The sequence below is a fragment of the Artemia franciscana genome, chromosome 11, assembly GCF_032884065.1.
Source record: "Artemia franciscana chromosome 11, ASM3288406v1, whole genome shotgun sequence".
Taxonomy (NCBI): domain Eukaryota; kingdom Metazoa; phylum Arthropoda; class Branchiopoda; order Anostraca; family Artemiidae; genus Artemia; species Artemia franciscana.
The window spans coordinates 37,487,771-37,500,644 of NC_088873.1; the positions used below are offsets into that span (position 1 = coordinate 37,487,771).

The window sequence follows — 12,874 nt, forward strand, 5'->3', positions numbered from 1 at the left end:
TGTTTTTGCTTATTAATGTTTGTGGGCTTCCCAAGCATTCTTCCACTTATAATAAGTTCAGAAAATGCTGAACCTGGTCTTATCTGGACTAAATCCTGATATAATACCTTCACTGATGGGATTCCAAAGTTTGATAGCTCTATTAAAGATAAAGAAGTAATTTTCTTAATCAGGTCCAAGGAATGTTTTAATGGCCTTTTTAGTGATCCCTCACAGAGGTTAACAGCAGAAGATTAAGACAATTTTGCTAAACAATTAGCTTATGAGCAATAACAATAACATAAGGGTATTCTATATATACAGTTTTATTAAGATCTGAGTACCCATTCATATGATAAAGATACCTCTATTTTCATGTTTTCCAAGATTTCCAGTTTCCCCCTCCAACTCCCCCAAATGTCACCAGATCTGGTCGGGGTTTGAAATTAGAGCTCTGAAGCACAAGATCCTTCTAAATATCAAATTTCATTAAAATCTCATCACCCATTCGTAAGTTACAAATACCACATTTTTTCTAATTTTTCTGAATTACTCCCACCCCCAACTGCCCCAAAGAGAGCAGATCTTGTCAGGTTATTTCAGTCGTGTATCTTGGACGTGATCCAAGATACGTTAGCATGTATTCTTCCCACCAAGTTTCATCCCAATGTCTCTACTCTAAGCATTTTTCAAGATTTCCAGTCCCCCCCAACTCCCCCAAATGACATTGGATCCGGTCGGGATTTGAAATAAGAGATCTGAGTTACGAGATCCTTCTAAATATAAAATTTCATTAAGATCCAATGACTCCTTTGCAAGTTAAAAAATACCTCTTTTTTCTAATTTTTCAGAATTAACCCTCCCCCCGACTCCCCCAAAGAGAGCAGATCCATTATGGTTATGTCAATCACGTATCTAGGACTGGTGCTTATTTTTCCCACCAAGTTTCATCCCAATCCCTCCACTCTAAGCGTTTTTCCAATTAACTAAATTAACAATTTTTCTGAATTAACTGTCCTATAATAAGTCCATAAGTAATGCTAACTTATATTCAGTAAAAGCATCGCACAATATTACTTTGACTGCTCTTTTTTGTAATGACTCAAGCTAGTCACTTAGGTAAATAGTGTTATTGACTTGTGGGCCCCATACAGGACATGCATACTCTAAAATTGGTTGGATGTAAGTGAGATAGGCTATCCTTAGTTGTGCCACTGAGAAACCAATCGAGGCATTAGTATAAGTGTCCACATCGCACTATTTGCCTTTTTGATAATTGTATCAACATGAAGGCTGAAAGAGCAGTTGATGCTAAACTTGACGCCAAGCACTACTGCTGAAGATTCACTAGGATAAGGAGGAGGAGGGCACACAAAGTCTCTCTTCAGGGATTAAAGTGAAGGATTTTAGTCTTTCCTTTGTTGATTTGGAGGCTGTTTGCAGTACATTCATCTTTAAAGTTGTTGATTATTTCGTTACAGAATTGGGGAACAGCCTCAGACTTCTCAACAATGTATTTCAGTAGGACTGACAAGTCATCTACATACTTAAATCTTTCTTCATAGCCAGAAATGATGAAATTTATCACTGCCAAAAACAGTAGACTAGCAAGCTTAGTACCTTGTGGGGCTCCACATGTAAGCTCAACCCATTCAGAGTTGGTATCTCCTGGGAAAAGACTGTAAATGCACTGATAGCAGGCTTGTAAAAAATTGATCACTAAAAGGAGAATATGTTTGTGCACACCCATGGTGCATAGATTTGTGATAGCAACGGATTGGCGAATAAGATCAAAAGCCTTTCAGTAGTCTACAAGGAGAAGGTTGACTATAGCACTTCCTCGGTTGAGCCACTCAACAATGAGATGGTACATCCATACTAAATAAACAGTTGTGCTGCTGCCTCTTAAGCATCCATACTGACACAGGTCTAGATGTGCAGAGACCTGTGACATAAGTTTGCGGTAAATAAACGTTTCTGTCACTTTAGAAAGGTTTGGAGTTATTGATATAGCCTGGAGTTGATTACAAGATTTTGGACACCTTACTTTTGGAATTGCTATATGTCACCTGATATATACCAAGTGCCATAAAAATGAAATTCATCAGGCATTCCTATTCTTCAGCTATTCAATCAGAATAAAACTAAAATCACCTCTTGTTAACTTGAAATTCATGAGACCACAATTTTTCTTCAAGTTACAAGAGATCATTCTACATAAAACTTTAAAGGTATCAAATTATAGAGGTATACCAAATGAAAATTTGAGTTACAGAGGTACAAAATCTCTAAATCTATTCCCTTTAGCAATTATAAAGTTAATAATAACTTTATTAGTTAATTATAGACTTGACATATCAAGACTTCACTTTCAAATGTCACAAACAAATTTAGTTTGTTAGGAAATAGACACTAGAATATTAGCAGGATCTGATGCAAAAATAGGTTAAAGAACCATTGAGGGGATCCCAAAGTTTGGTAACTCTATTAAAGATAAAGAAGTAACTTTCTTAATGATGTCCTCCTAGGAATGTTTTGATAACCTTTTTAATGGTCCCTGGCAGAGGTTAACAGCAGAAGATAAAGACATTTTTTCTAAACAATTAGCTTATGAGCAATAATAATGTCCCATTGCTTTTGGCAACACTTGTGCTCTTCAGGTGGAAGGATTTAAAGATCATCAATGGGAGGAAGATTCTCACAATAAAATTGGTCCAAAGAACCCTTTCCCCTACAAAAGCTAAAAAATATTTTGTTTTTTTAATTTTGACAAGAGATAGATTAGTTTACCTACAACTGCATACTAAATGAAAAAGTTGATTTCTACAAAGCAGTAGATTACTATGGATCGTCCTATGATTTAAGATTACTGCATAAAAGTGGATTACTATAGATCATATTGTATTTGATTGAATTAATATCTGGTAAGATTAATGACTCTCACAGTGGGTATAAGGCAATCATAGAGAATTATATTATTTCCCAAGATTATTTCCCAAAATGTTGGTATTCTATCACGTCTTTGTTATTTGTTTCCTAAAAACATTCTAAAAGTAATTTATTATTCTTTTGTCCACCCATATTTTCTTTATTGTATTTCTGTTTGGGCTTCTGCTTTTCCATCTGTATTTAAATCTTTCCAAATACTTCAGAATAAAGCAATGAGAATTCTTGTTAATGTTGAGCATGGATCTTCAGTTAGACACTTATATGGGAATTCAGGAATATATTCTTTGGATCAACTTCATACAATTTCTATTTCTAATATTTGTCATGATTATTTATACAATAGTATACCTTCAAATTTATCTGTTTTTTTTTCAACTAATTCTCAATTTCATAACTATCCAACCACTCATTGTTCAGATTTTTCATGTGAATTTTGTCCAACATTAAGAGCGGGTTTCAGCATCCGTCATACTGGGTCAAAAATTTGGAACTCAATTCCAATATAAGTACAAGAATGTAGCAATAAGCGAGAATATTTAAAATTTATTAAAAAAAAACTTAACAAAGCAGTGATGAAAATATTTTTTTCAGAATTAATGAACTTACTATTTATTAAAAAGTTGCAAAATATAATCACAAAGTTGAAATTTGTCAAAATTATTGGGTGCGAGGAGTAAAGGTATGATGGATTTATATGTAAGTTATGACGGGTTTTCAAATATTTAATTAAATATCAAATGATTAGGTCTTTTGTGCTTAATATGTTGTGGGGAATTATTTTTGTTTGTTTGTTTTTTTGTATATTTATGCTGATGCTATAGGGTTGTATTTACTTTGGCTTGATTTATTTTTATTTTGTCAGTGCTAATGTAAGTAACATTGTCAGTGGTAGTTTTTATTTTCATAGTATATGTAACATTGTAAAATTGTCAGTGCTCAAGTATGCCACCAGGCATGTGCACTGGTGTGTCATTTTTATTTATTTAATTGTTGCAAATAAAAAATTATCTATCTATAAAAACTAAAAAGAATTTTACAAAAAAGGGTTTAAAGGTTGTTTTTATTTTGTCAACTGTATGGAAAAAATCCCAACCTGAAAGTATTGCATCAGCTCTTCTGAACAGTTTTTGAATTCCCAAACCACCTTATTATGTTCGAAAATGTTTCTTGGATGTCTAGGGACTGGGGCTTAAAACAAATATTTACAAAAACCATTAGGATTAAAAAAAATCTTATTCAAGAATCATAAGTTGTGGACATCTAAAATTAAAGCTTATTTTTAAAGTTGTGTGGTCATTTGTAAAAAAAAAAACGAATAGAGCAACATTTAAAAATTGAAATAGGCCCCTAAAGGAAAAAAGTACAATTTAAGGATTTTGATTTTAACAGAGCAGCAAAACTTAACAATTACAGTAGGGACAAAATACAAGTCTGAGTAAATATTCAGTACTTCAAAATATTACTATAAGTCAGACGTCTTAGTTATATCTTCGAAAATTAAGCAACCAGTCAGAAACACTTCAGAGGAGAGAGATAGGTGGAATCAATATCCCCTGAAGCACATGCTTTTCTTACCCCTCTTAAAACTATTTTGAATGTTCAATCTCTATGTCAAATTTGGCTTGGAGTCTGGTTCAAATCTAGACAACAGAGACAACCCTTTTCCCCCAAAGACATTTGAACAAATTTTTAGTCAACAATTTGATTCAGCATAGTTAAAAGGTATGTCATCAAAGCTATGTCATTGGGGATGACATGACACTCCATAGTCCTTGGGGAAAGGGCAGCATTTTACTTTTTCAAGGGGACAATTTTCTGTGGGGAGGAAAAGTTCTGGGAGAATTTGCAAGGATAGATTTTACACAGAGGCAGGGGAAGGAATTTCCTGTTATAATTTGAAAAAAAAAAACATTACAGACCAATTAAAAAAAAACAAGATTCTTCATTTGAGAGTAAAAAGCAACTTTAAGACTTGAAACAAACAGAATATTTACTCTATAATTTTATTTTTCATCACAATTCTTTGAGGAAGACAACTAAATACAAGAGCTATAGAATTTGAGTGAGAAATGTTTTTATAGAACTTTAAGCCTTTGCACAAAGAGCAAGGGTTGAACAAGAGGTAATTCTCTTCATATACAGAATTATTTCTGTTTGCTTTAAATCTTAATGTTCCTCCTTATTTTCAGTTGAAAAAACTTGATAAAATAAATGAAAATATATAGTTTGGCTCAAAAGAGAAAAATTAGACAGAAAGACATGGAGTATATTGATTGTATATTCCAGCTCTCTACTGGATGCTGTTTCCAAATATAATACCTTAATTACCTTAATTCGCACTTCAGAGCAATAAGTTATTGCTAGTTAACTTATAAGTTATTGCTTTTAATAGTCCCTATTATTGTAATTACATCATAACCCCAGAGGCCAGATATAGAAATTATAGAGGACTAGGGTGTAACTGTAATTGAGGTGATTATTTTATTTGTAAAGATTATTGAATGTGGACTTAAATGATATATTTTTTTGGGAAGGAAACACTGTAAAACAAAATAGTAATAGGATATGAATTCATACTCTTTCTAAATGCAGTATTTGCTTTACTATCAATACATTCTCCCCCCCCCCCCTAATGGTCCAGACATAGCCCTGGGATATATAAAAACAAAATACAAAAAATTCTTACTTTATAATATGAATTCTGTGATATATAATATGTGATTTTTCTATTAATCACATTGTCATGTTTCCTCTTATTGTTATTCACATTTTTAAATAATATTTAATCAAACAATTCCATTGAAATCACTTAGACAGAAGATTTTTGCAGGTCAAGAGTATAGCAAGCTCATTTTACAAAAAAAGATATGAAGCATCACAAGAACCTTATCAAGGTTTACAATCTATGGTGAATTTAGAGTTTAAATTTCATTACTTATCTAGGTAGAAAATAAAAACATGGCTAGATGCATATTCTTATGCTCTTTCTAAATATACTATTTGCTTTTTATTACAAAATTGTAATAAAAATTGTATTACAATTTTTTTTTTTTTGTCTTAAATGAAGCAAAAGAAAAGCATTCTGAGATCCATATCTTTCTTCAATCTAGATTTATAACACTTGGTAGATTTAAAAATCTATTTTGATTCTTAAAGTAGGAAAAAAACCTTAATATGACCTAGCATTTGGTTGGAATAGTGGGAAAGGCATTTTCAAAATGGGGCCACTTGAAACATAAAATCAATTTAAATCATTTTTGTCAAAATGCTGAAAGGGATAACCTGTCATCTAGGCTAGTCTATACAATCTTCTAAGCCATTAAAATAAGAGCAATATAGATTTAGTAACTTGACTACACATTCTAAGGGTATAATTTAGGCCCTGGATTTATTCCTACAAGTTTTATTTACCTAACTAAGCTTGGACAAGATACTCAGTATTTGGACAGCTATTTACAACTTCAACAGTTATATCAATGCAAAATCTATGTTGCATCACCTAGAAATTGGATTGCTTCACCATTGGATTTGTCCTCAGTTTTTGGTTAGCCTGAATATTTTAACCATACACAACACTTACAATTTTATAGGGTAGACCTATATTACTTGATTTGTAAACAGCAGAGATTGCATCCTGTTCTGAACTAGACATTACAAGTTATGATAACACAAAAACTATTCCTACACAATACCCTGCTAACCTTATTCAATAACTTCACTTTATTGGATTATCTGAGATATTTTCAGTTTAACTACACCCAAAGCTCCCCTTCCTCTTCCAAAAAATGACATTACAGACCAACTGTAAATGAGATCAGGGCTGTCCTAGGTTCAGAGGGCCAAAAATTGGGCTTTTGGGACCTAATTTTACAGAAAGAGGCATCTTTGGATCTATTTTGTTCTGCAACATGGTTTACATTGTGGGGACCCAATACAGGCCATAGACTAGTAAAAGAAAAAGTTTAAAAATATGTCTTAATAAAATGGCTATCGAGAAAAAATTGTCATTTATAGCTGATTTAAGAATGATAATTATTATTCTCTTTAGCATTTTAGTGTAATTTTGAATATAAATTTGATGAAAATTTAGAAGAGCCTGAAACCTCTCAAAATGGGGCATCATGGAAATCATGATATCTTTTTCTAATGGTTTCTGGTTCTTTTTGCAAAATTCTGCAACTTTTTTTGTGTGCTAATATTAAGACATAGGAAAATAATATTTATCATTCCTGAGTCAGAGACAAATAGCAGCTTTGAATTCCCTTTTTGGTCAATGTTCCTATTACCTGAACAATTGTTTAGGGTCATGAAACTATTGTTCATAGATGCATTTTGACTTTTGGAACATCTTTTCTCTCTTGCAACACTACCACAAACTCGCTATTATGGAGTTATTAAATAAAAAAAAACTAATTTTTTTTAGCTGAAAGTAAGAAGCAACATTAAAACTTAAAACAAACAGAAATTACTCCATATATGAAATGGGTTGTCCCCTCTGCAATCCCTTGCTCTTTATGCTAAAGCTTTTAATTGTTTTAAAAAGTAGAATTGTGGCAAAGAGTCAAACTTTAGCATAAAGAGCAAGGGATTGCAGAGGGTACAACCCATTTCATATACAGAGTAATTTCTGTTTGTTTTAAGTTTTAATGTTGCTCCTTACTTTCAGCTAAAAAAATTTGTTTTTTTTATTCAATTTCTGAACGTTTTTGAATTAATGCATGTTTGGTTTTGGCTCTCCACACATAAATTATTAAAATGAAATTTGTATATTAATTCTTTTTTTGGCTAAATGGCTTTCTCTTAGTTTTGATCAGATGATTTTGAGAAATAAGGGGTGGAGAAGGAGGCCTAGTTGCCCTCCAATTTTTTGGTTACTTAAAAAGGCAACTAGAACTTTTAATTTTTAACAAACGTTTTTATTAGTAAAAAATATACGTAACTTAAGAATTAACTTACATAACAAACTTTCATAATCTTATATTTTTATTATGTATACGAGGGGGTTTGTACCCTCGTTAATACCTTGCTCTTTACACTAAATTGTAAGTTTTGTCCCAATTCTTTAAGAATGACCCCTGAATCAGAAAGGCTGTAGAATAAATAGTTGAAATTACTAAAAATACTTTATCTCCTCCTAAATACCTTGCTCTTTATGCTAAAGTATTATTAGAACCCCTCATATGCGTAATAATCTCTGTTTGTTTTAAGTTTCAATGCTACTCCTTACTTTCAATTGAAAAAACGTTTTCATGTTTATTTTTTCATTGTTTTTTTTTTTTTTATAGTAATGCTAGAAAATCCTGCGCCCTTTTCATTGAATTTTTCTTCCCCCATGACATATTCCTCCAAGGAAAGATCCTCCCACATAGCCCCCTCCACTCAACCCCACCCCCACACCAAAAAATCCCCCTGAAAATGTCTGTACACTTCCCAATAACCATTACTATATGTAAACACTGGTCAAAGTTTGTAACTTGCAGCCCCTCCCCCAGGGATTGTGGGGGAGTGAGTCATTCCCAAAGACATAGTTATTATGGTTTTCGACTATGTGGAACAAAATGGCTATCTCAAAATTTTGATCTGTTGACTTTGGGAAAAAAATTAGCATGGGAGGGGGCCTAGATGCCCTCCAATTTTTTGATCACTTAAAAAGGGCACTAGAACTTTTCATTTCTGTTAGAATGAGCCCTCTTGCGACATTCTAGGACCACTTGGTCAATACAATGACCCCTGGAAAAAAAAACAAACAAATAAACATGCACCCATGATTTGTCTTCTGGCAAAAAATACAATATTCCACATTTTTGTAGATAGGAGCTTGAAACTTTTACAGTAGGGTTCTCTGGTATGCTGAATCTGATGGTATCATTTTTGTTAAGATTCTATGACTTTTAGGGGGTGTTTCCCCCTATTTTCTTAAATAAGGCAAATTTTCTCAGGCTTGTAACTTTTGATTGGTAAGACTAAACTTGATGAAACTTATATATTTAAAATCAGCATCAAAATGCAATTCTTTAGATGTAGCTATTGATATCAAAATTCAATTTTTTAGAGTTTTGGTTACTATTGAGCCAGGTCCCTCCTTACTACATTTTGTTACCATGAACTGTTTGATTCTGGCCCAAATATACTGTATTTATACATATAGAATTGCAATCATTTCTGTTTTCATTGATTAGATATTTGAGATTGTGAATCTGTAATAGTTTAGAAACAAATTTGGGCTATATATTTGCACATCAGGGGGGTGGGGGTAAAATATAGCATATATTAAATATGTAAACTAACCATTGCTGTATTTAATATATGCTATGCTTTACCCCGCCCCCCCACTAATGTGTAAATACATAATAACTCCATAATGGTGCATTTGTGGTAGGATAGTTTTGCAAGAGAGAAAAGATGTTCCAAAAGTCAAAATGGATCTATTAACAATAGTTTCATGACCCTAATCAATTGTTCAGGTTTCAAACTGGCTTTAGTTAATTGAAATGAGAAAGAGCATAAAAAAAACATCAAGTGATGTAGGGTGTTTGCCCTTTCATCTTAGTTAAGCTAGCCTATATTTACAACTACAGATTTACAAGGTTTATCCTAGGTCTATTTTGTAATATAACAAGAAAATCTCCGACTAGAACTTTACCATAGCTTTTTAGCCAAGCTGCCATGTAGCTAGGGAAGTTGAATTTTAGTTTAGTTAAACCTAAAAAAACGTGGTAAGTAGTATGCTAGGCCAATATTTGAGATGCTTTAGTGTCAATCTTAGGGAGAAGAGTGTCTAAATGATACAGCTTGTTTTATTACTACATCACACCAGTAGCCTACAAGCAGTGAGCAGCTTATGGTCTGGCACACCACTAAATATTACACAAAGCAAGATATTTTTGATTTAAGTACAGTACCTTCCATAGATTTACCCTCATCGCTTGGAGAAGGACTCGTCTTAATATCGGTCATATCCAGACAAGAAAAAATAGCTCCAGACCAGCCTTTAAAAACTTCTATCGGCGGTTTTTAATTTTTTCTTCAAAAAACTATTACCAGGGTTGCAACTTTCAGGAAAAATTATTCGTAATCTTTCTGCTAAAAATTCACCGCCGCGTAAGAAGGCCCCCCCCCCTCCTCACCACCTTTTACTTCACGCTAAGATTTCTAGGCACTTTAAAAAAAAACTTCCTATTCTAATTAAATGGCCTTTGTCTTTCAGGAGTTGTTCCAAAGAAATTGGGACAAACAGTCAAACTTTACCCTAAAGAGTAAGGTATTTATAAAGGGTACTCTGTATCTAAACGATATAATTTCTGTTCACTTTAATGTTGCTCCTTTCCTTCCATCAGTTTATTTTTAATTTCTAAATGCTTTTCGGATAATACCAGTAAATCTGGCTCCCTCAAGGAAACACGTCCGTGGAAAGTTCTTCCAACGAGAATACACCTCCACCCCCTTAAAATTCTTTTCGGACAGGTCCACCCTTGTTGAAAATATTTCCACCCCCCTCCGTAAAATTTGTTGCAGACGATTCAGCCTGAAAATTGTCTTTAGCATACTTTCATATGAAAAAAACACTTTAAACTGTAACTTCTTTTTTAATCACTTTACAAATCTCCCTTTCCATGGAAAAATTTTCCAGGGAATTAAAACACGCTGAAAAATTTCCTTCCAAAAATATCCACATACAAAATCTGTTGGTTTCATACGATCAACTTTAAGAAAATAAGCTTTGTACGGCTTCGCCAAGTGAAGTGCTGCAAGAGCAACACTTTGATTTTGTTTCCTCGCTGCGATTAAACGCTGAGGCTGTTAATCTTAAAGTAAATACCAGGTACACGAACTCGCAAAAGTTGCAAACCCCTCATTGCAACTAGTAAAAGTTGCAAGCCCCTCATCGCTAAAGATGATTGTAGCCTAACAGCCGATTATTACTTACAAGTCCCCTACATGTCTTACCGCTGGAATAAAATTGGTCTTACCATCAAATACACCGGGAACATATAAAAGGTACACCATTTAGCAAATGTTGCGAAACCCTCATTGCGGATGATGATTATGAGCGCTCAGCCGACTTTTGCTTAAAACTCCCCTATATGTCTCACAATTAGTATCGGCATTTTTGATTTCAGTGTACCTTACTACTGAAGTTGTCAGCCCCTTTAAACTTTCAAACTGGTATATCTCGCGAAGGATCTTTTCTACCAAAAATAGATGATATGTACTTTGATCAGCACATCAAGAGCTATTCCCTGCCGTCGAAAAAAATAGTCTATCTGTCTTAGTTCAAAAGTTGACTTTCTTTGCCGTAGGAGCTTGAGATGATAAGAGCTTGAAACCTTTAAAGTAGAGTTCTTTGATAGACTGAATCTAATAGTTTTAAAATCCTTTAACTATTATCAAAATCCTTAAGCACCCTCCCCCTCTTTCGAAAATAAGGCAAATTTTCACATTCATAGCCTTTTATAGGTAACACTAAGCTTAATAAATTCTATATATTTGGAATCAGCATAATGAGCCGATGATATACCTATTGATATTAAAATACCGTTTTTAGCATTTTGGCTACTATTGAGTTGTGTCGCTCCATTCTTCCAGTTCGTTACCACAAACTGTTTGGTATGTTTTTAAATGGATCCAAAACTTATAGAATAGGACGTTATCTGCGTTTATTATGCGCTTCAACTGCAAATAAGAGAATTTGGAGAATTACTGGAGTTTCGATTAGATATTAGAAGCAAAATATATACCATTAAAAAATTCCCAAAGCCGATACTCCTCCCTCCTTACTCTTTACCAACTTCAGTCATAAAACTATTATTGATTTAGTCTATTTAGTTATTTATTACAAATATCATTATAAAAAGCACTAAATCCTCTTTTCTTCTTCAATGATTTCTTATTCCATTTAGAAAATTATATTTAACATATGGCTCCCTTCTTATTTTTCAATGACTCCGTTTCTTTTCTATTTGCAGATGCAAAGGACGTATTTTTATCCATTCCGCTTTCAAAGGTTTATACAGATGAAAATCTAGTTTGGAACAAATACATTATAGGGAGTGAAAATCTTAAATATGAAGAAAAAAATAGGACGAAAAAAAAACTATGAAGAAAAAAATAGCAAATGTTGTAAAACCGGTATAGAAGAATTTTTGCAAATTTTTAATTCAATAAGGTCGCCTATCATCTTGATGATAACTCTTTGGGGTTGATATCTGATATGGTGCGAAATTGAAAGTTTCAAAGGCGGTATATTTGCACAATTGCTAACGTTGAACATATTACGAAGTATAATGGACCACTATTTTGTCTTTTGATTAATCAATTAGCTTCCTTTATGATATATTCGATTGAATAATGAACCCATGGGCTCTATCGTAAAAAATCACTAGTAATAGAAAAAAAGTCGCTAAAAATCACTACTGCTAAACCCTGGGTGGAACCCACTTAGAATGTGACAGTAACTCTACCCAAATCGAATATATAAAGAAAATTTATGATATCCTTGTCAAAATCCCAGGAAGTGGAGCCAATGTTTTGTGGTGTGCAATAGATAAAATACCAAGGATTGTAGGTAAAAGGGAGAAAGAAGAACTACTTGACTGGGCAAATTTTTAAACAGGATGTGCACCAAACGAGGTGTTGATACAGAAAAACCTGTTTTTTTTGTAGCTACACATAGTCTGTGGTTGATTCGGTATAAGAAAAATTTTGGGAATCTGAAGTTCAAGGCAAGCTCGGAAGATGAAGATCCATTTCGAGCAAAGAACTTGAGGAAAAGAGGAAAAACAATGATAAGATTGCTGAGACAAAAATATCCCAATGGAGAATTCACAAGTAAATCAAATTCAATCTTATGTTGCTGTTGCCACTACCTCATGAACAGTATCGTCCTTTTTATAGGAAACTCAGGAACAACACATCACTAGTGGACTTTTATGACTGAAGAATCAGA

General features: G+C 33.2%; 1 protein-coding gene across 1 annotated transcript in view; it reads right to left on the reverse strand.

Moving 5' to 3' along the window:
* Positions 1-9,960, reverse strand: part of LOC136033161 (transcriptional regulator protein Pur-beta-like) — a 123,038-nt gene extending 113,078 nt beyond the window's left edge. The window contains exon 1 of the mRNA XM_065713828.1: positions 9,831-9,960. Coding sequence (XP_065569900.1) covers positions 9,831-9,885 — 55 coding nt within the window. The 5' untranslated portion in view covers positions 9,886-9,960. The remainder of the gene's footprint in view (positions 1-9,830) is intronic.
* Positions 9,961-12,874: the final 2,914 nt, after the last annotated feature.